The 23,484-nt window shown below is 45.6% G+C and overlaps 1 protein-coding gene across 1 annotated transcript; it reads left to right on the top strand.

Annotated features, from left to right (window-relative positions):
- Positions 1 to 255: 255 nt before the first annotated feature.
- LOC123027531 (sterol 26-hydroxylase, mitochondrial) lies at positions 256 to 20,489 on the top strand. The gene is made up of 9 exons (XM_044438465.1): positions 256 to 492; positions 9,009 to 9,199; positions 12,252 to 12,451; positions 14,481 to 14,678; positions 14,940 to 15,100; positions 17,345 to 17,511; positions 17,709 to 17,790; positions 18,754 to 18,957; positions 19,685 to 20,489. The coding sequence occupies exons 1-9, from the start codon at positions 256 to 258 to the stop codon at positions 19,820 to 19,822; spliced, it is 1,578 nt and encodes a 525-aa protein (XP_044294400.1). The 3' UTR covers positions 19,823 to 20,489.
- Positions 20,490 to 23,484: the final 2,995 nt, after the last annotated feature.

Below are 23,484 nucleotides of genomic sequence, written 5' to 3'. Positions count from 1 at the left end.
TCTGACTGAATAAAGCCGTCCATTGTTCAGCTTTGCAAGCAAGTCCTATTTTTGTTTCTGATCGTCGGTTGCCCGCTCGGAGCCTCTTGGGAGGAGAGGGGAGGGGAGGGGAGGGGAAACAAGGCCGGCTCAGCAGTGCCCGCCCCCTTCCTTCCCCTTCGCGGCTCGGGCAAGTTCCACCCGCGCTCGCTCGGAGTAGTTTTCCCTCTCCCCGCTCCGGCTTCTTCCCCGCCTGCCAGTCAATCCAGCCCAGCAATGGTGAAGTTGGGGCGCCTTACCGCCAGGCTCGGGCGCTGCCTGGGGTCGCCGCCCGCGGCTTCGCGCCCCGAGCTCGCTCGCAGGGGCGCCTCCGGCGCAGCAGAGGCGGCTCCGACCTCCTTCTCCGCGCGGGAGCGACTGAAGCGGCCAGACGAGTTGCCGGGCCCGGGGGTGCTTGGATCCATCTACTGGCTGTTCCTGAGGGGCTACCTGCTGCACACGCACCGCCTGCAGGTGTGGGAAGGAGGTGCTCGCCCGCCTGGGCGCGTCGGGCCGGGGGCGGGCGAGAGGAGAGGAGAGGAGAGGACGGGCCTCGGCGGGGCGCGACTGGCTCGGGCGGGGGGCCCGTCTGGGTCTCCCCCAGCGCCGGCCGGCTTGGCACAGGTAGGAAGAAGGCCGGTGCGCTGGCCCTGAGGCTGCGGGGACCAGCTCCCTTGCAAGTCCTGGTGGACCCAGAAAGCTGACGTCTCGCCCCGGAAGCAAGCGGGGCACTGCGCGACCCTCAGGACCTGGTGGAGAAAGGACAGCAGCTGGCTGGCATCAGTCAGTGCTTGACATGGGCACTGGAGTTCCAACGTACTGGGATGGGGCATTTTGGCACAGATAGCCAAGTCACCGCTTTATTCTATCCAGTACTCGTCAGGTGTTTTGGACCACAGTGACCATAGTCCCTGAATATTTGCAGTGGTAGTGGGGGCTGTTGGGAGTGGTGGTCCAAAACTCCAGGGTTACCCACCCACTGGCCTTAGATCAAGAAGGTTATCCTGCCGCTCAGGAGCACAATGATTTGGGGCTCAGGCCCAGAGGACCATCCCCCCCATAAAAAACCCCCACAGGCTTCCGTATGTTAACTTACAAAGTCTCTGTGTTGCTGTGTGTATCTTTAAAGTACTGTTTCATAAGGGTACTCCTATAAGTAAAACAGGGGACTGCAGGCGGCCCAGTGGTTTAAACCGCTGGGCTGCTTAATCGAAAGGTCACTGGTTCAAATCTGCACAACGGAGTGAGTTCCTGCATGCAAATGCAAGTAGATAAAAAGGTACCACTTCGGTGGGCAGGTAACAGTGGTCTGTGCACTTCGGTGTTTAGTCATGCCAGCATGACTGGACGTAACGTCAAGGGGAAACCTTTACCTTATATGTAAAACAAGATGTGCTGGCAGGGGAGATTAGAGCATTTTATTTAAGAAAAAAACCAGGCAGAAAGATTCAAGGGGGACAGGCAGCAGGAGGTGAAACACATGGGGGCAAAAGGCCAGATAATTTGGGGAGATCAGATCCAACAAAGACCATCAGGGCCCCTGCACCTTTATTTCAGCAAGTGCCCATGGACAGCAGGTGGGGTGGGTTTCCCCCCATACATTTTGTGCTCCAGCCCTAATGGGCTTCTGCAACTCTACATGATCAGATGCAGTCAAACTTTAATTTTATTCATGTGCCATCTGCAAGGTTGATCAAGGTTTTTTTTAATTAGTAGATTTATATCCTGCCTTTTTCTTTTTTAAAGAACTCAGAGCAGCTTGTTTCATTCTCCTCCTCCTCTCAATATTATCCCCACCTGTGGGCTAGTTTGGGCTGAGAGTCTGCCCAAAGTCACCTAGTTAGCTCCATGGCTGAGCAGGGGCTCCAACCCTGATCACCTGAGTGCCAGACCATGCTCTTAACCACTATATCACACCAACTCTCATCTACAAATAAATTCTGTTTGGCTTCAGTGTTGTAGCACGGAGGGCAGGAGGCATATGGAACTAATTTGAGAACATGGGAAATCGAGGGCCAAGTGCAAGTAGAAGCAGATTCTTGAAGCAATTGTGCACTTTTACTGCAGTTCCTGGCAGGAGTTTCTGGGCAAGATGTTTGACACTCCTAGTCCAGTTGCAGAACCTGGCTGAAAAAGCCTGAACTGTTCTTTGTCTAAACATGCATAGGATTGTGCCCTGAATATCTTTTCCCATCTGCAGATAATGTGATGGCTTTCCTCAGAGCTAAGAGTTAAGTTTCCCCTGGGCTTTTGTGCTGCCTCCCATCCTTTTGAATCTGTATCTGTTCCTGCTTGGTTTAGACGGATAGTGCTGCCTGTACCTGCCCACCGAAGTGGTACCTTTTTATCTACTTGCATTTGTATGCTTTCGAACTGCAAGGTTGGCAGGAGCTGGGACGGAGCAACGGGAACTCACCCCGTTGTGCAGATTCGAACCAGCGACCTTTCGATCAACCAGCCCAGCAGCACAGCGGTTTAAACCACTGTGCCACCTGCTGCATAGTGCTGCCTAAAAAAAAATCATAATGCTACAGTGTGACTCAGTGAAAAGCAGGATCCCCTACAGATCACAGTAAAAGCAGAATGTGATGACAGGGAGGCTACAGAAAACGGGCAGGCTGGAACACTGCTCTGCACGCACCACCGTGTGTCCTGCCCCATCCTCAGTGGCAGCACTGGCTGCAGGCATGGCTTGCACAGGAACTCACAAGGGCACTGACACTGTGGCCCTGACTCGCTGTTGCCCCAGCCTGGTGCTTGTGCTCTCAGACAGGTAGGCAGCTGGCAGCCCTTGGCCTCCCTTCAGCAACTCTCTGCAAGCAGGCAGCTCAGGCTTCTGCCAGGAGTGATCCCTTCCCCACTCAGCAGCTTGCTGGACAAGGAGGGAAAGAGAGATGGGGTCTCAGAAAAAGGGAGTGGGCGAGAGAGTCAGGGAGAAAAAGTGAAAGAAAAGAGGCGGGGTGTTAGCAAGAGAGAAGGATGGCCCTGTCTGTCTTTGGCTCACGCTTCCCACCAGCACTGGCATGCAACCCCCAGCAGACTGCACATGAGGAAACGGGGAAGAAAAGGTTCCCTATCCCTGTTTCAGAAGAGAATTACGCAAATGACCGCAAGGGTTGCCAACGTGATCAGAAAGCCAGGCTTTTGGTCTGCCGCATGGCTGAAATTTTAAATCCTGTATACGGGCATAAGGGGGGAAATGCAGGGTTGGCGACAGACTAGTACAGGAACCAGCACTTGGGAGTGAAGGCTGGACCTATTCCAGCAGCCATCTGCCCAGGGCCCAAGAGTTAAACAAAAGTTCACTCGCTCTCATATGCTGAGTTTGGCAATGCTTTCAAAGTCAAATTTCTGCCAGGGGATTTGTGTAACAGTTCAGAGGGCGTGATTCTATATTATGATAAGGGGTAGCGGGGGCGGGGGGGGGAGCAGTTTGGCCACATTGTGCAAAACACAAAACTGGGTAGGATTACCCAGCCAGCAAGACAAAAGGTTCAAGAAGGTAATCTTGCTTGAGAGATTATGTTTTGCATTCCTCTAGAAATAAGGTACTAAAACGTTTTGCCGAGATGTGAAGAAGAAAATAAATGAAAGAAGTAATTGGTGGCCACACCTAAAGGTGTGGTCATGAGGTCATGTTTTGGATTGCCAGGCAGTCTTGTGAAACCTGCCAATGATACAGCAGGTGATTGTGAGAAACAAAATGCTCTGATTTGTTTTGTTTTACAAAATACTTTTCCCCTGGAAACGTGGCTGTTTCCTAATAAACAAAAATATATTTAGTAGTTAAATAGCTTTATGTGTCCAGTTGCTTATCAGTTGTTCTAAACATTAGGCTGAAGAAAGTTACATTGCTGAGGCTAATCTGATTTAATGATGTGAAACTACATAGGTGATAGCAGACTAACAGAACAACTATATGCATATTTACTTGGAAGTAAGCTCCACTCCCAGGGCAATGTGTATAGGATTGCAACTTTGAATAGAAAGAAGAAAACACATTGTGCTGCTCTCATTAGATTTTAGTAATAATAAATAGCTGTAAAAGCCATTCCCCAACATCCATTACACCATAGAACAGGACCAGATATCGGTATGCTCTCCCTGTAGGTGTCATCTGTTACTTGTAAGCTGCCTAGGAAGACCTTTGGTAGTTATAGGTGGCATATAAATATGTGAATAAATAAATGGTTACAATTGGCCATGCTGGATGAGGCTGATGGGAAGGTACCAGTTGCCTATCCCTATCTTAGAATGACTCAGGAAACAACCCAAGCTTTGGCTATTGAGAAAAGAACACAGTATTTGGCAATTCCTGTCAACTTCTGTGGTACAAAGTAAACAGTCTGCAGCAGCAAACATTATTTAATTGCACTGATATCCTGGCTTTCCTCCAGGGAGTTCAAGGCAATGAACAGAGTCCTCTGAACAACTCTGATTGGAACTTATTGGATACAGTAGTGCTGATTCTCAGAGAAGTGAACCCTGATAGCTGGACAGCTACATAAAGAATCATAGAGGGGCCAAGAAGGTCATCGGTTCAGAGCAGGATTCCAAATTACACCATCTTTCTCAGATGGCTGTCCAGCTGCATCTTGAATGCCTTTAGTGTGGGAGAGCCCATGACTTCCCTAAGTCACTGGTTCCGTTGCCATACTGTCCTAACAGCCAGGAAGTTCTTCAGCTGGAATCTGACTTCTTGTAACTTGAGCCCATTATTCCACGCCCTGAACTCTGGGATGATCAAGAAGAGATCCTGGTCTTCCTTTGTGTAACAACCTTTCAAGTACAACCTCAGTCTTCTTGAGACTAAACATGCCCAGTTCTTTCATCTCTCCCCATAGGGCTTTGTTTCTAGTACCTGGATTGTTGCCCTCCTCTGCATCCTTCAGAGGTGCCCAGTACTCCAGTACACAATACTCCAGACAAGGCCTAACTAGTGCTGAGGAAAGGGGGACTAGTATTTCACAGAATTAGGAAGTGATACTTCTATTGATACGGTCTAAAATAGGATTTGGCCCTTTTGCAGCCACATCATATTGTTGACTCATATTCAGCTTCCAAGATCCTTCTCATTTGCAGTATTGTTGAGCCAAGCATTCCCCATCTGTAACAATGCTTTTGATTTCTTTTTCCTAGATACAGAACTTGGCTTTTGTCCTCTGCCACATACATGACTGCAGGGTCACAAAGTATAGAAACCAGCTATCTAAAATCAAATTATATTACTAGCCAAATAACCCAGTGGATTAGGGATCATTAGATGGATTTATGAAGCTGCTTAGTTGAGTCCAGAGATTCTAGAGATTCCACATTGAGCCCAGCGATTCCACATGGTGGTATATTATCCATTAGCAAGGTCAGGAACAGGATTCTGGATTGAATTCAATGTTGGGTTGCCCTGGACTTACTACAAGAGGTAAATGCTATTGAAACAATGACCACAGTGCTATCAGACTTAATAAATCTTTTAGCAAAACATTGGCAAAGAGGGCCAATGCAATCTCTTTACAACAGGAAGCTTCTCTAAAAGAAGAGAATTGGTAAAAAGAAAACCAAAAGGGGAAGACAAGAGGCCTTCCATGTTCAGCAATTACTCAAAAGCTCAGCTAGAATATATACCACAGGCTAGGAAAGGTAACACAAGTACAAGAGGTCACCAGCATGGTTTATAAGCAGCATCAAGCAAGATTAAGTAATAAGAAGGCTTTCTACACCTTCAGAAAATAGAAGTCTTACCTAAATGAGAAAAACAAGTTTGTACAAGAGAGGCAGGCAGACAGTGACGGGGTTCACACAATTCATTAAGCCATGATGGTTTAGCATGTTTCCTGAATCCAGTGATCTTTCCACAAGGTGGTTTATAAGCCACCCAACTAGCCATGGCTTGTAGTAGGGTTTATTAAACCCACACCTGGAAGCTGTGGTCAAGTAAAAACAAAAACCAGAGTCCCTTGGTAAGAATGACAGAAAACCAAGGGGCTAGTGAGCAACCACCTTTCTTATGAATTTCAATCTGCCAAAACAACACCTGAAGACTGCTGGGAATGGCCTCCCCCATTGCAAAATGGGGGTATCCCCTATCCTGGGAGCAGGCTTGGTCCTTGCAGTCACAAACCTCATGCCAGCCTCCCTGCTCTTCTTCCCCTTCCTCACCCCGCGTAGTCCTGCAGTTTCACAGAGGACACTGCAGAAGCATCAAGATGTCACAGGAGCCATTTAGCACCAGCTGCAGGTTGACTTTTGAAAGAAGTACCTCTGTGTTATCCAGGCAAGGGAAAGTGAGGGCAGCCCAGGCTCACATGACCACCACCCAGTCTGCTGAGATTCTGTTGCAAAGAGTGCTTTCCACACCCCCTGCTTTTATGTATTTGTTTATGCTGTTTGAAAGAAATTGTAGTGGGCTGCGAATCTGCAATGTTTCTTGGACACTTGTCTGCATTGACAGGATGTACATAGCAGAGGCTCCCCTTAAAGAACCCCAAGAACCTGAACAATTAGTGTCTTGGGGGCATTTCTTCAGTTCCTTCCATCTTCCAAGCAGGATCCAGGGTTGTGGGGGGAGTAATAGGATGCCCAAATGCCCCCTCAGTTGTGCAAACTGCTCAGTGGAGAGCGCCTGAGGAAAGGGCAGCTCCTGCTCTGCTGCCTTGTCTGACAGGCCCAGAGGGATTTTAACGGTAAGGCATGGCCACCTCCAAGGGATTAAACAAGTCATGGGAACTCAGCCAATAAGAGATGTGAAAAAGTGTTTGTTTGTTTGAAATATTTATACCCTGCCCTATACCCAAAAGCATCTCAGGGCAGCTTACAAAATAACTAACTACAGAGGCAGATAACTAACTACATCAAGGCCAATGATAAAGGATTACTTAACTGTAATTCAGAAGCAAGAAACCAGCTACAGAGGTAGGTGGAGCATTGGGTGAGAACGGAGTTAAAGACATACCAGTGCAAGCTGAGGAGATTGCAAAGAAACCAAATGTATTCAGCTTTGTGTTCACAGCAGAAAATAAAGGGCAGATACGTGGGCCTGAAGTGATGATTTCAGGAGGACAATCTGAGCAAGTAAGGCAGATAGTGGAGACAAAAGGTTAAGTTCCCAACCCTGCTGGCCAACTGAAAGTTGATAAATCATTTGGCATCAGATGGTATCCATCCTAGTGTTCTTAAACAACTCAAATTTGAAATTGCTGACTTACAAAATGGGTAACATGAAACATAAATTTTCTTACAAAAATCTCCAGGAGGCTGGAGAATGGCCAATGCCGTACCAATTTTTAATCAGGATCCAGGAAATTACAAGCTAGTTAAGCTTGACCTTTGTTCCAAGTAAATCAGTTGAAAGGTAATAATCTAGAAGGACAAACTCTGCTGAGAAAGAATTATCATGGCTTCTGCAAAGGTAAGTGTGGTTTACGTAAGATTTCAATAATTCTTTGACAGTGCCAGTGAACATGTAGACTGGGATTATTTAGTAGACTTGAATTTAGTCTACTTGAACTTCCAAAAAACTTTTGATAAAAACCTTCACCAAAAACTGCTGAACAAACTGAGCAGTCATGGAATAAAGGAGACATTTTATGGTTCTCCCAATAAATTCTCCCAATGGAGAGATGTAACTACAGGGTTGTTTTGGGACTATGCTTTTCAACTGACTCATAAATGATCTGCAATTAGGAGTAGTCAAGTTTGCTAATTTCACCCAATTATTTAGGGTGGTTTAAACAAAAAGGGATTATGAGAAGTTCCAAAGGGATTTCTCCAAACAGTGAGAATAGGCATCAAAATAGATAAAGTGGTTCAATGCAAGCAAGTGTAAAATAACACGTTAAAGGAAAAAAATCCCAGTTTCAGGATTAGGCTGATGGGATTTGAGCTAGAAGTGAGTAACCCAAAAAGAGATCTCAGGGTTGCAGAAGGTAGCTCAAAGAAAATGTCGTCCAAATGTGGTTGCTGGGGGTGGGGGGGAGCCAAACTCCATGTTAGGCATAATAAGGAAAGAAACTAGAACTAAAACTGACCATATCATACTGCCCTTATACAAATCTATGGTGCAACCATACTTTGAAGACTGTGTACAGTTCAAGTCTGAACACCTAAAGAAGCATATCATTGAGTTGGAAGAAGTGCAGAAAAGGGCAGCTAAAATGATCAAGGGGAGGAGCAACTCTCCAATGGCTTCTCTACGCAGTGCTTTAACCTGCTGCTTTACTAAGACTTCTGTTTTCATTGTGGGTGGAAAAAACGCATCCTTTACGCAGGCTCCACCCCACCCCACCCCATCCCACCCCACCCCGAGGTTTGTATTTCTCAGCTTTTCTGTATATATTATTAAGCAACCACAGGATGGCATTGTGCTGGAGTTGCACTGTAGCAAATTTGTGACTTCTCTCAAGACTTTTGTTCCAGAATGTTGCAATTTAAAATTAATACCAGATTTTCCTTGCTAAACAAAAAAGTAAACAGAGCTTTGAGTATGACAATAGTGTGAAAAGGCACTCCAAGTTTCTATGATGGAATGATCACAAAAGCACCAAAAATGCCTCATGTAAAGATGTCCTGCTGGCCAAGATTGAGTAACTTAGAAGAAAGAAAATTGAGGGGAGACCTGACTGAGACATGCAGAATTATGTGTGGTGTGGAGAAAGTTGATAGTGAGACATAGTTCTCCCCCTCCTATGATAAGGAAACGAGGATCTTCCCAAGAAGCTGATTGTGGGAGGTTCAGGCCCAAGGAAAGGAAATACTTATTCACACAGCACACAGGTAACTCTGGAATTTGCTCCCACAGGGTGAAGTGATGGCTACAAATTTGGGCAGCTTTAAAAGGAGGTTGAGCAAATTCTTGCAGGAGAAGGCTATCAGTGGCTTCTAATCCATGATAAAGGACAAATATGTAAACACCCCCTACACACACAAACGTATTTGTTTGACCTCTGGGAATGGCCTCATGGCATGGCTAACCCCAATGACCTTATCTCTTCCAGGTCATTTCCAAGAAGCTCTATGGCCCCATTTGGAGATCCCAGTTTGGCTCTTACGTTAATATCAACATTGGCAGTCCTGAAATCTTAGAGGAGCTGTTGCGTCAGGAAGGGAAGTATCCCATGCGGAGTGACATGGCTCTCTGGAAGGAACACCGGGACAAACGTCAGCTTCCTTATGGCCCCTTCACAGAGTGAGTATACATTAGCCAAATATATCCTAGACCACTCTGCCACTGCGCAGATATACCAAGGCTTCTATGCAAATAAACAAGGAGACACAGAGGCCTTCCGTGAGGGTTAGAGAATGTGGAGCCCTCGTGATGTGGTTGGACTGCAGCTCCGATCGTCGGTCACCTTCTGCTCTGCTTGGGGAGAGCTGATAGGAGTTGCAGTCCAACAACGCCTCAGGGAGTCCCTGTTCCACCCCACAGCGTTACACCATGAGCCTTTCTAGGCCACCTTCCCTTGTAACAATTTCCAGAAAGTCGCCCACTGTCGCAGAAACAAAGCAGTTAGCAGCTCTGTTAAAACTAATAAAGTATTCCAGCAAAGCGCCACAACAATGTATTATGCATTGTCTGTCTGCCAGTTTGTTTTTTATGTAGGCTGGCAGATGTGGCTAAGGCTGTGAGTAGCCGGGGCTTAACATCAAGAAAAGAACCATCCAACGAGCTAGACGGTGCAACCTGTACAGGTTAATCACAGATGCAGACTGTGCACGCGTCGGAGTGCTTCTGGCAGTCACCAGGCAGAGAGCTGCTAAAGGTCTGCTGATCGTACATCTGGAAAAGCTGCTCAGCCACTCGTTGTCCTGAGATTCCACAAAGCATTGTGTACTTGCAACACTATTCTATAGCACAACTTTGCTCAAGCTTTTGTGTTGGCCACACTGACTTGGCATTCTGGGGGGTTGGGGAGAGCTGCTACAGAAACACGCTTCTCTCATGAAAGCTGAGATTCTCATGGGGCCAAACTGAATTTTGTAGCAATGCTTTGCTTCCGTAATGTGATCGCACAAACCCTGGATTTGCCTGCTACGTGCTTCCCATTTTTGATCTGGGAGGGAGAAGAAGAATGTATACAGTGACTTGAAGGGTATATTAAAGAGCAAGGAAAGGTGCAAAAAAGCGCAACCAAATAACCAAAGGACTAAAGTCCTCTGAGACTGTTTAGCTTAGAAAAAAGACAAGAAGAGGCATAACAGAGATGCACAGAATTAAGCATGGTATTAAAAAGAATTTATTTCTCTCCCTCTGCTCTATTGAAACTTATCAGGAAATCATGGATTCAACTTTAAAAGATAACAGATGTAAGCCTTAGTAGGCTTAGAACTTGTGTTTAACATTTGATTTTAAAATAGGTTATTTTTAAATGAAGCAAACTGCAATTTTACATTTAAAGAAATCAGATCCAATTATTGTGGTGCCCTGCCCCATAGGGAACCAAGCCAGTTCTCGAGGCTATCCTAGGAGAAGATAGGTACTTTCCCTCCTTGGGATTTACTTGCATTCAGTTTAGGTAGCCAGGCATAGGTTCAATTAGATTCCTGTGAAACAGAGAGAAAACTTTGTAAAACTGGATCATAAATTCACAAATCAATCAGTTTAAGTACATTAATATCACACATTTACCAATAATAAAGCACTTCCAGCGCAAATCATATGGCCCCTATGGAGGTCATGTACTACTTCTTTGGGTTCCCTGGGTAGTCTAACAATTCTTTTACCCCAGTAGCAGAGAACAAAGATGGATTTCTCAGACACATGTGGTTGTCTCTGCTCTGTTGTTTTGCACTGATGAAGATGGCACCCAGCCAAGTACTAATAGTCATACCTGAGCTTTAAGGATGACCATTTCTCTCTGGATTTCTCTATTTCCCTGCTGTAAAATTCCCATCCCCAAGGTCCCTCTCATGTGATCATTCTGCCAAGGCCCTTAGCCATGTTCTTAGATCTTGGGGACTTGAGGTGCTTCTAGATCAGACTGTAATGGTACCATCACTACAGATGTTGGATAAATCCACAATAGATTCAAATAAGGTTGGGTTGCCCTGAATCTGACCTGTGGATTCCACAGTAGACCATTTTTTTCTGAATTGCATAGATTCCACCATTTGGAGGGTGGGGGAGAGATTTGGACATGTGCAGACTTCTACAAATGCATATTAACACACTAGCACACATATGCATTAGTGTTAGTGCACCTTTGCAACAGGAACAATGGTTTTGCATATCCCTAAAAAAATCTGATTCTATCAGTGAGCAGACAACAAAATGAATGCTGTTTGCCTGGCAATTTTGTTAAGGAATTTAACAAAATCTGTACATCCCTGGCCATAGCCCTTCCTCATTCCCAAAAGTTTATAATTGTGTTCTACTTGTGACAGTTCTCTGGTTTTTTGTTTGCTTGTTTGTTTGTTTGTTTTAACAAATCTTCTGTCTTTTTGTTTAACACAGGAAATTAGTTAAGGAGAAAACATTAGAACAGTTGCCCAGTGCCTTCTGGTTGCTAGTACTCGGAGCCCTCTGTCTGGAAGCACACTTGTTCCAATGGGAAGTGGTACCCCATTGTAGCCCCATGCTTCTCCTGGTCAGCTGAGTGAGCAAGCCAGCCTTTGGGGACTAAAGAACTTAGGCCTGCAGGTTCCCCAATGATCCTGCTCCTTTCCCCTTTCCTTCAGTGCTTTCCCAGCTTTTGCAGTTTCTTTCCCAGCCTAAGGTGTCATTACTGGCCGGAAATGCTTTAAGCCAACATATGGAAGTATTTTGGCCTTTCACATGTTGCTTCTGGCTGCACCCACCTCTGGGGCAGTATGGCTTCCAAGAGTGTCTCCTAAGTTGAGTTTGGCCCCTGCACCAAAAAATACCCCTGCTTTTCAGCCTGCCTACAGGGATGGAAAGGACCCCGACGGTGCTCTCATTCCTTGTAGGTGGGAGCTGCCTGAACATACCCCATGGCAGGAGAAAGGCACCTGGTGTCCAGCAGATGCTTTGGACCACATTCCCAACATGGTCAACAGTGAGGAACTATGGGAATTGTAGTCCAGAAACTTCTAGAGGGCAACAGCTACGTATCCCAGCTTCTGGGATAGCTGGAAGAACTAGGTGCATTGGACAGCACAAGAACTAGGAGTGGATACTGGGCAATCGGGGAAATGTGCTCAGGCTGGCTGGTGGTCTGCCTGAGTTCCAAAGGACATTTGGGTTTCTTACATGCCCTCCCCTCCCTCTCTCTCATTCCCAGGGAAGGGGAGCGCTGGTACCGCCTGCGGCAGGTGCTGAACAAGAGGATGCTCAAACCCTCAGAGGCTGTGTTGTATGCAGATGCCATCAATGAGGTGGTGTCTGACCTGATCGTGCTTCTGGAGAATGAGAGGAAAAAGAGCCCCACGGGCGTAATGGTCCAAGATATGGCCAATATATTTTACCGATTCGCCTTGGAAGGTGTGTGGCCCATTATGATGTAGGACAGCAAGTTCTTTCCTTTCTGTGATTGTTCTGCGGCTCTCATGGTAGGAGGGGGCCAAATCTCAGTGGCAGAACACCTGTTTTGCATACTGAAGGCCTTGGGTTCAATCCCATGCAACTTCAGGTAGAGAGAAGCTGCCAGTCCTTGCTGACAATACTGGGCCAGATGGTCTGGCTTGTTATCAGGTAGCTTCTTGTGCTCTTATCCTGGGTGATGTGCGGGTGAAGGCTGAGCCCTTCCAACATCTGGAAGGTATTGGAATAATCCCAGGTATATCAGTGGGATCTCAGCACACCTAGACAAATTAGGCATAAAGTTAAATGCACCTTCTTTCTCTTAAACTGTTTGTTCCATGGACAGGAATATAGGAAGCATATTATATTTCCATTTTAAAAAAAATGAAATGGAATTAAATGCAAAGAAGATCGTGTCCAGTTTGACCCTGAGGCACTTTCCTTGCCCCACAATGGTTTGGAGGAAGACCCTGCAGAGCAAACAGTGGAGTCAAGTGAAGTTGCCTGTAAGCTTTGCTCTAGACGTGGGAGGAGGAAGCCAGGACCTCATTTGCTATGGCACTGTTGCGGTTTCATGGAAACATGGAGCTGCTGGTAACATTCTTCTCAGAAAGGTATACGGGGTTAAAATTGCAGCTGCTCAAGGTCAGTGGAACTAAGCAAGGCAACTGATCCTGGGATTCAGTTCAGGGAGGGGCTCCAATGCAGTTATGAACCTGAATTAGTACTTATATGTAGCGTGTGTTTGCATGCCCATGTGTAAATATGGATATGAAGCCTTGGGGGACCGCCCCTCACTTTTCTCCTTTTATTTCAGAATGGAGAGTTTTAGGATGGGATGCCTTTTCTAAAATACTCAGCTATTCAAACTGTGGGGGTTGTTTTTGTTTGGTTTTTAAAATAAACATATGCAGGAAGAAAAATAATCTTTGAATCAAGCAGGTGGGATGCTGTAAGTTGCAAGCAGTCTTTCAAGTAGTGCAGTCAGAATAGAAACTTCAGAGGAGGGAATGGTGTGACATATTGTGAAATAAAGGTAATCCATTTGGGGAGGCAGGTGTTTGTGTATTAGATCTTATTAACACAAGGTTAAAGTTCTTCTAAAATGGAGGATATAACTAGCAGGTAGATAGGCACTGCCACCATGAACCTTTAGGGAAATCAGGTAAAGCAGGGTCTGGCCATTTGCAGCCTTCCAAATGTTGCCAGACTGCAACTTCTGTCAGCCCTTGCCAGAACAACTAATGCTGAGAGTTGATGGGAGATAAAGTCCAACAACATTTGGCGGGCTGCAGGTCGCCCTTCCATGATGTAATGAATGCCTATTCCCAGAAATGTATCCCAAATGATTAAGCTACATTGGAGTAAATAGATTAATGTGACCTCTTAGGATCTAGCTCAATGGGTATCTCTACAATGGGGTTTGTGGGGTGAAGTTGATAAAGATGAGTATCATACCCATGGTTGTCCAAGTTTTCCATGGGAATCCTTTATTTTTACCTAGCAAGTACATTCAAAAACATAATGTTCTGTTCCATAAATTTCCATGGGGTTCCTTCCTGCCGCAAATTTCCTTGAAAAAGGTGCAACTTCCAATTAAATAACATGGGTTTGGCCTTCCAAGATCTTGCTTTTTATCACAGGGATTATTTGTTGAGGGCTGCAAATGGCCCACTCCTGATATAAAGGACAGTAGATTGCTCTTCCTGGGGCCACCATCTACACTGTGCCCTTCAATCCATTCCCGTCCTTGGTCTGTTGCTTTCCAGAGTACAGCCCTCTTGCTGTCATCATGGCTAGCCCAGTGTCATTCTCCCCTGGTGTCCCAGGCTCAGCTCTCCTTCCTCTCAGCCACCATTCTGCACATACCACGGTTTGATAAGGCCCATTCTCACTCCTCTGCAGCTTCTTTCTCTGATGGCTGCCATTTTACGTAGCATGACTCAGGGAGGATTTCCACTAGACCTTCCAGCTTGCTTTTCTCCTCCAGGCATCTCCTACATCCTCTTTGAGACCCGCATTGGCTGCCTGGAGAAGCAGATTCCTGGCGAGACACAGCGCTTTATTGATGCTATTGGCTTCATGTTTAAGAACTCTGTCTATGCCACCATCCTACCCAAGTGGACCCGGGATGTGCTGCCTTACTGGAACCGCTACCTGCAGGGCTGGGATATTATCTTTGGCTTCGGTATGTGAAAGGCAGGGATCCAGGATAACTCTTCCTCTGGAGCCAGAATTAGGTTGGTGTCTTTTGAGAAGCTGGGATCTAGTCTTCCTTCCTGAGGAAAGTGGGAGGACATGTGATCACCCTGACCATTACAATGTGTACAAGACGGCAGGAAGCAAAGAAATGATTGGTCAGCAGGAGATCCCCAGCCCCTGGGATGGACACTGTTAGAACAAGCCCAAATATTGTCCCCCTGTAGCATGTTCTCTTTCATTGCTGTAGGGAAAAAAATGATAGATAAGAGGATGCTGGAACTGGAGGAGCAGCTGGCACGGGGTGACGAGATCTCAGGCTACCTATCCTACCTACTGTCCAGTGGAAGGATTAGTCGTGAAGAAGTCTATGGCAGTATAGCTGAGCTCCTGATGGCTGGTGTGGACACGGTAGGATATAGACATCTTCGACTGCCTGTGGGAGTGTCCATAGCCTCATTAGAGAGCTTGTTGTCACTGACTAATTAATATACCTTGTGTACAATGATACCCATTAAATTGTGCCATTCCTGATATGTGCTAGAAGCTGAAGAACATCAGTACTTAAGAAGGTGCTCTTCACCCATGCCTCTCAGAGCTTAGGCCAGGAGTGGGCAACCTGAAGACCCCATCCCTGATTTCTTCAGACTTCAACTCCCATAATCACCAGCTAGCATGTCCAATGATCAGGAACTGAGCTGTAGTCCAACCAGGTTGCCTGCCCCTGGTTTATGCAACTCGAGGAAGAATGTGCCTTGCTGTCAGTGTCATGTCCAAAGCCTTGCAGTCATCATCAGGTGCTTCCACTCCAGTGGAAGGCTGACCCTGATGACCCGCCACCACAATGACCCACAGAAAACACCTGGAAAACAAGGCTTCTGAAAAAGCTAGCCTCTCCTTAGAACTAGCCGTGTGACAACACAGATGTCTGATAAGCAAACATTTCTTTCTGAACCACTGACTCTAATCACAAAGTGTTTGATGAGTCATACTTTGACTGAAGTTATTAGTAGTCATGACTAACTAGCTTAATTCCCATTCATTTAAATAGCTCTTTTGGTATGACCATTCTCGATCCAACAATGAATTCCAGTTTTCTTTGTTCTTATTTTTTGATTCAGTGCAAAATAATTATCTGTTCAACAGCTTATTTTATTTTTTATTTGTTATATCACTTAATATAATAAAATGTCTAAGCAGTTTATATATAAACATAATAAATTAGCTGTTTAATATGCATTATTAATAAACAAGCACAGTTATAACTTTTCTAACTGAATAAATTTTGTGCTATATAATCTTCACATAATATCTGTATGTAAGTGCAGTATTATTATTATTATTATTATTATTATTATTATTATTACTATTATAACATTTCTATGCCGCCCCTTGCCGAAGCCTCGGGGCGGCTTACAACACAATAAGATACAATACAATACAAAATAACAATATAAAATTAAAATTAATAATATAAAATAAATAAATAAAAAATATAAACGATATAAAAGAAGTTATAAAAGAAAAGAAGAAAAGAAAAGGAAAGAAAAGAAGTCGTCCTGGCCAGATGAATAAGTGAATATTGTTAACAATTAAAATGATGTTTAAATAAAAAGGTCTTCACCTGGCGCCGAAAAACAAATAACGATGGCGCCAGGCGGACCTCTCTGGGGAGCACATAAGTGCCAATAAAACAGGGGGCAGGGGTGGTGCAATTTTACCTATTTGCAAAAAGCTAGGGAATCGAAAAAGGGAGCAAAGGGTTTATATTATACATTAAATGTGGGCTATAGGTTTTAATCTGTAGATTAGTCAAAATTTTAGTGCAGTCAAAGCTTCAGCAGAAAAAATATTTGCTCAATGGGGTTATGACTTAAGGGCATAGCTACTTAATTCTTAGGCTGTGTTAGTTTGACTGGATTGCACCTCCCATTTGTATCTCCCACACGATCAAAGTAGCAACTGAAGCCTTGCTCTGCATTCACTCACCAACTAAAACTAGCAGGTGGCTGTAAGAGACAAAGCTTTCCTGGTCATGGCACCCATGCTGTGACATGCCCTGCCTAAGGATGCTCACCTGCTCCCATCCTGATGTAGCTCCTGCCACATGGCAGATGCCTGGTTCTTGAGGAAGGGGACTGAACTTGCCTGCAGTTGCCGCTTTTAGAGACATTATTGTTTGGTATAGAGATGTTACTGTTTAGTATAGTTTTTGTTAGTTGTGTATTAACTTTTGCTTGGTTGCATTAACTGCCTTGAAGTTTTTTTAAGAGAGAGACAATGTATCCTATGCTAATTGCAGTACTTCTAGAAGAAAGCATCTATAGTGAGTTTTTTGCTATTATGCACAGTGGCTTCAATTGTTTTGATTAAATAATTTAAAATTCATATTTGTTATAATCCTTCCGTTAAGGCAGAGGTTTCAATTTTTTGAGTAAGGTTAAACTAGAGGAGGAATTTTGCCAAAGCCACCCATTTCAGCTGTTAAAGTAGGAATCTGAACCTAGGTTTGAGCTGCTGCAGGCTAGTTGCTACACCTCAGACTCATGAAAATGAACCATCTTTGGCATGCAGAAGTCACTTCTAGGATGCTGCCTCCTGTTTACTCCTCCAGAGCAAGCATCTTCACTCCATCCACTTGCTTTGCCCTTTCAGACATCCAATACCCTCTCATGGGCCATGTACCATCTGTCCAAAAATCTGGACATCCAGGAAGCCTTATACCAAGAAGTGACCAACGTGGTACCCAAAGACAGGGTCCCAACTGCTGAGGATATCACCAAGATGCCATTGCTTAAGGCTGTAATCAAGGAGACCCTCAGGTAAGCAGCCTCTGTGATTGGCTGAAGGAACAGAGCACAGACAAAGAGTGTGATGGCCACCAGCGCTTACTGTCCATGGCTGTCACCTGGCCCAACTTCCAGAAAACTGCTCCATCCATTTGCATGTGTGCTTCTTTGCTTCTGGGGAGCCACTCTATTGTACCACACAGTGACCCCCTCCATTGATATCCTTACAGGCTCTATCCTGTGGTTCCCACTAATGCCCGAATCATTGCAAAAGATGATGCAATTGTTGGAGGATACAAGTTTCCAAAGAATGTGAGTAGAGATGCATTCCCTGTCTGCAGCTCAGACAGTTGCTGACGGCCTAGATTCAGTGGTCAGAAATGGATGCGAAATTTGGGGGGAGCACTGGATTTGCCATATGAATACCTCAAGCTAGAAAGAGAGACAGGCAAAAGCAGCATTAGAGTGCCAGAGTAGCATAGCAATTCCAATGCTGACTGTTCAATCGAAGATCCAGGTTCTAGCCCTCACTCTGCCATGAAGCTCACTGGGTGACTTCAGGCCATTTGCTGACTCTCAGTCTAACCTTGGGACTGCAGGTGGCACAGTGGTTTAAACCGCTGTGCTGCTGGGCTGATTGATTGAAAGGTCGCCGGTTCGAATCTGCACAACGGAGTGAGTTCCCGTTGCTCTGTCCCAGCTCCTGCCAACCTTGCAGTTCGAAAGCATGCAAATGCAAGTAGATGAAAAGGTACCACTTTGGTGGGCAGGTAACAGCATTCCGTGCACTTCGGTGTTTAGTCATGCCGGCCACATGACCAAGGAGACTGTCTGCGGACAAACGCTGGCTCCTCGGCTAGGAAACGGAGATGAGCACCGCCCCCTAGAGTCAAGCATGACTGGACTTAAGGGGAAACCTTTACCTTTACCTTTAGTCTAACCTACCTCAGAGGGCTCTTGTGAGGATAAAATGGAGAGGAGAAGGACCACATAAACTGCCTTGGATTCCTTGCAAGAGGGAGAAGGGTGGGATATAAATACAATAATAGATAGGTAAAACTTAGTTTGGACTAGATGAGAGCTGGATCTCAGAACTGAGGAGTACTAGTGGAATATCAGGAACTGATCAGCTAGATGGCATGAATGGGAAATGAGCTTTCCTGTGGTGGCTGTGCCTCTAGCCCCCACCTTTAATTTTGCTTGGGGAGCCTGCTGGGAAGGAGCAGAGCGTTCATCACGGTGCTTGCCTGATGTCTGTGCTTTCTGCTGGGGCAGACCCTCTTTGTGCTGGCCCACTACGCTCTGTCACACGACGAGACCAACTTCCCTGAGCCGGAGTGCTTCAAGCCACGCCGCTGGCTGCGAAATGAGAGGGAGTTGTCCCCCCACCCCTTCAGCTCCATTCCCTTTGGCTACGGAGTGAGGGCTTGTGTGGGGCGCCGCATTGCTGAGCTCGAGATGCATCTGGCACTTGCCCGGGTAAGTTTCTTTATACAGTTTGTGTCTGCCTAGTCAAGTGAAGCCTTGAGATCCCCTGCTTGGAGGACTCCCCGCCACCCCCCATCATTGCAGAACATAGGCGAGGAATTTCAGTCGCATTTTTGATCCATGGACTAACATCAGGCCCTTCGCAACCCACCAGAATTGCAGCGAAGGATTGTCAAGGCCGTAATTTCCCTGCCTCCCCTCCTTCCAAGCAGGCCCAGACAGAGGTTTTCTAACTAAAACACTTGATTAAGTTAATGCAAGCCAGTCAGGCATGTTTAAAACAGGTGACATCAGATCCTGGGATGAGTTGATGGCTGAACTGCTCTCATGAGCAGGATCACTTTGCTTTCCCACAATGTGTGAAACCGAGTGACTCTCCAGTCCTGTCCAGTTTATCCCTAGGCTTGCTGACTGTAGCATCCCAGCTGCAGAGTCCAACCCCTCCTCCTTATAAGAGTCAGAATCTGTTCTCACATTCCTAGGAGGTTTTTTTGCTGGAGAAATGGGCCCAGTCCCCACAAAAATACACCCACCTCTGCTGGCTCAGTGTGCACAAATCATATTGCTTAGCACCGAGCTTTTGTCCATCTCTTTTCCCTTCTGCTCTACCCTCCCGTGGAATGCTTTCTGCCAAGAATTCACCAAGAATTCAACCCTCAGGCTGAAATTCAGTGGTCCTGCCCTGATAACAAGCAGCTTCTCTCTGGGTTCTTTCCAGCTCATCCGGACATTCTCAGTTGAGCGTGATCCCCAGCGCACAGAGGTGAAGGCCCTCTCCCGCATTGTGCTTGTGCCAGACAAACCTATTAACTTGGTGTTGGTTGACAGACAGATGGACAGACAGAGCTTCAAGTGAACCTCCAGCATCCTCTGGACAGACTGCAAAGACTTAAAGCACTGATTGTATGAAGTGCTCCTGCCCTGGCCAGCCAGCCAGCGGATCCTTCCATGCCCAGATCACCGTGAGCCTCTGATTGCATCAGCAGTTTTATTGAGTTCTTCTGTGCATCCTTGGAGGCTGAGCACTGCATTCCGCTCCCACTTCATGCTTGCAGTGTGCACTTGCATGCGCCAGTGGGGATGATAGCTTAGCCCGTGCCTGCAGAACTGGCTGATTCGCTGCTTCCCTTTTTCCTTTTCTCCTGCTGCTTCCCTGTTCCTGTTCTCAAGATGTTGGTGCCAAGAAATATGGTTGCTGTTGCTGTTAGTCGTGAAGTCGTGTCCGACCCATCGCGACCCCATGGACAACATTCCTCCAGGCCTTCCTGTCTTCCACCATCCCCCGGAGTCCACTTAAGCTCACAGAAATATGGTAGCGGTTACTAAAACGATCCCTTCTTCCTCCACAACATACTGCCTCCTGCTCTTTGCTTGACTGCAGGAGCTAGACCTCTTGGTGCATTTATTTTCCCCACGGAATTGTATTTTATTTTGAAATAAAAGTGAAAAATACAAGCAACAGAAAAAGAATACACATAACAAAAGGACAAGAGGGTGAAAGAAATAAAGAAGCTGACTGATTATAATTCTTAGCTTTTTATTAATATGGCTGTAGGGCAACTAAAGTAAAGCAGCCCAAGGAGAAGTTCATTATCCAATGGAAGCTTGGATATATGCCTAAAGCATAGATGGGGGAGTGTAGGGGGATGGGGTAAGATATGTGTGTCAGGGTTAGTCCTTGCGTCAAAGACTACAGGGTGCAGTGGTTAGAGAAGCCTTATCCAATTCAGTGCAATTCAGATGTTTTGTGCTACAGCTGCTATTAGCCTTGACCATTGTCTATGCTGGCTGTGGGGAAGGGAACTGTAATCTAAAATATCCAGATGGCACCTGATTCAGGGTGGGAATGTTAAAGGTTAGTGTAAGGAATGTGTGACCTTCCCAATGTTGTTGAACTACAAGTCCCATAAGGCATAGCCAGGAAGGGAGATGGCAGAGGTGGTCCAATAATATCTGGAAGGCCACTCATTCCCAATTTCATGGTTTTAGTGAAGAGATCCAGATTCAAATCCCCATTAAGCCACAGAACTCACTAGGTGATCGACCTAACATACCTCACAAGGTTGTTGTGAAGATAAAGCAGGAGAGGAACTATGTTCTCAGCACTGAACTCATTGCTGGAATGTTGGAATAGGGAAAGTTATAAATCAGACAGAGAAACAAATCTTGTCACAGCCCTTCAGCAATTTCAAGTATGTTGCAGTTATAGCTGTCAGGCTGGTTGAATTTCTGGAAGGAAAGAGGGTGTTGGGCCTACATTTTTTGCTTTCAGTTCAGGACATCCTGTTCTTAATATCTGTGGAAATGGTTACTTCCTCATTAAGAAGGAAATGCACAGCCTACATTAAGGGTCTTCATCTGAGAAAAATAATTCCAACAAACATCAACATTTCACCACATACATCACCAGCTGTTGCAGATGACGCTAAAATGAGAGGTACAGCAGCTTAGACGGGTTGAAAAATTGTCATCTTTTCTTGTCCTATGCTCAAGTGCACTCTTTTTGTAGAATCCAGGTGTGCAGTGGACATACACAGAGGAAGGAACTGGTGGAGCCCAACTGCCATAAAATGCAAGAGGTCCAACCCGTGACATGAGATGCTTATCTTGCATGCATTTGAGCTTTACACCAAAATGACTGAACACTCACTGTAGTTCCACTATACCAACCACATGCGCACTCAGCAGAGCTCCAATGGGTCTGTGACATTTCTCTGCAAAATTCATGCACAGCCAAGATAAATACAGGCCACATTTCTTCCAAGTCATGCCTTTTCTTTAGACTCCATTATTTTGTTCCTCCAAGTACATGTAAACATCTCCTAGTTGAGGTGAACATTTCATGCACTTGAGTCTAGTCTATGAAAACATGGGCCACCATAGCACTTAAGGTACTAGAAGATATTTGTTCATTTATTAGATTGCATCACCCTAGCCTGAACCGTGCTGTTGCAGTAAGCAGACTCTAAGCTCTGAGATAAAGTGAGGCCTGTTGAGGCCTCTCAAACCGTTACCCTCTCAAACTCTCAAACCCTGTCGAGGCTTCTCAAACCCTAAAGGCCTGTCAAGGCCTCGCAAACTCTAAATCCCTCAAACCCTCTTGCAAACCCTAAATGTTTGCAAGGCTTTACTCCTTACACCAGGGATGGAGAAATTCAGGCCCTTGGACCTAATCTGGCCCTTTCTGGTTCCTCAACAGGCCCCACTCCCTTTCTTCCAAGCACTGATTGTGGGGTGGATTCATGGTTTCTATGCAGCTTCCCCCCATCCTCAGTACTGGTAGTGAGATCCTTAAATTACAACATTTTGAATTGTTGAAGGGGGAGATATATTTTGGCTGCACCCCACGAATGTGACCCCCAAGAACTTCTCCAAAATTGAATTTGGTCCTCTGACTTGAAAGAAGTTCCTTGTTCTAGCCAACCTTAGTCTGGAACAGACATCCTTCTGCCCTAGGGACTATCACCAGCACCTGTTCTTAATTGGCTGTAATCCCTTCCTATTGTGATCAAAAGAACCAAAAGTCTTGCTGAATATTAAAGACAACCAATTCCAATATATTTTCTATGGCCACCATCCATTTAATCAAGAGTAGGTAGTGTCCCAGAATATTTTTGTCAATTTTTAAGATGTCACAGAACTCTTGTTTTTGTTGCAACATACTCAGCATGCCTGCCCCTTCCACTGGGATAGCTCTGCAAGTGAGAGGGATGCCTTCAGCGGGCATGGTTGTCGGAAGGCAGCTCATACCTGGTGGATCTCAGGACAATTTGCAGGAGATCCACAATGGTTTTTGACTCCCAGTTCTTTAACAACAGCAAGTAACAACAGTGTGCCCCCTTTACCTGTTTAAATTGGGTTGTTTTATTATTTACCTTTAATCCACTCATGCTAGCTGATGGAGGTTTAGGACTTGTCTAAATGTGCAGCCGAAGGATTGTGTCCTCAGCAGTGTGAAAGAAACCAATGCAGCGCAGGTTGGAGAGGAATGTCAAGAATAGTCCCATTCATAGAATTTCTATCTCAAAGACATCAGCCCAAGTGAGGATGGTCCTCCAGATTTTTTTCACCTTTTTCTCCCATACAGCTAGCAGAGCTAATGGTGAGGCATGATGGGTGTTGCGGGAAAAACATCTGGAGGACCCCAAGTGGGTACCTGCCTTGCTTGCAGAAAATCCCAGATTCAATTCCCAGCATCTCCAGGTAGGGCAGGAAAGACTGCCTGAAACCTGGAGAGGTGCTGTCAGTCAGTGTTGGTGATATTGGCCTAGACAGACTAAGGGCTCCATAGAGGGCATCTCTGACAGTTCCTCAACTGTCCACACCTGAGCTAAAGGCACAGATGAAAAGATGGTAAGTGCTCCTAGTATAGAACTGTGACTATCCTGAGATTAAAGTTTCATGGCCAGATATTCCAAAGCAGGAGAGAGATAAATTAAATTTTGTCTGTGTGTTTTGCTTAATGTTTGTTAACCTTGCAGAGAACCTTTGATATTGGGCAGTATTAAGGGGAAATAA

The sequence above is a fragment of the Varanus komodoensis genome, unplaced genomic scaffold, assembly GCF_004798865.1.
Source record: "Varanus komodoensis strain SLA01 unplaced genomic scaffold, ASM479886v1 scaffold32, whole genome shotgun sequence".
In the NCBI taxonomy this organism is placed as follows: Eukaryota; Metazoa; Chordata; class Lepidosauria; order Squamata; family Varanidae; genus Varanus; species Varanus komodoensis.
The sequence above is the reverse complement of the archived record's forward strand: the minus strand, read 5'-3'. Positions and strand labels throughout refer to the sequence as shown.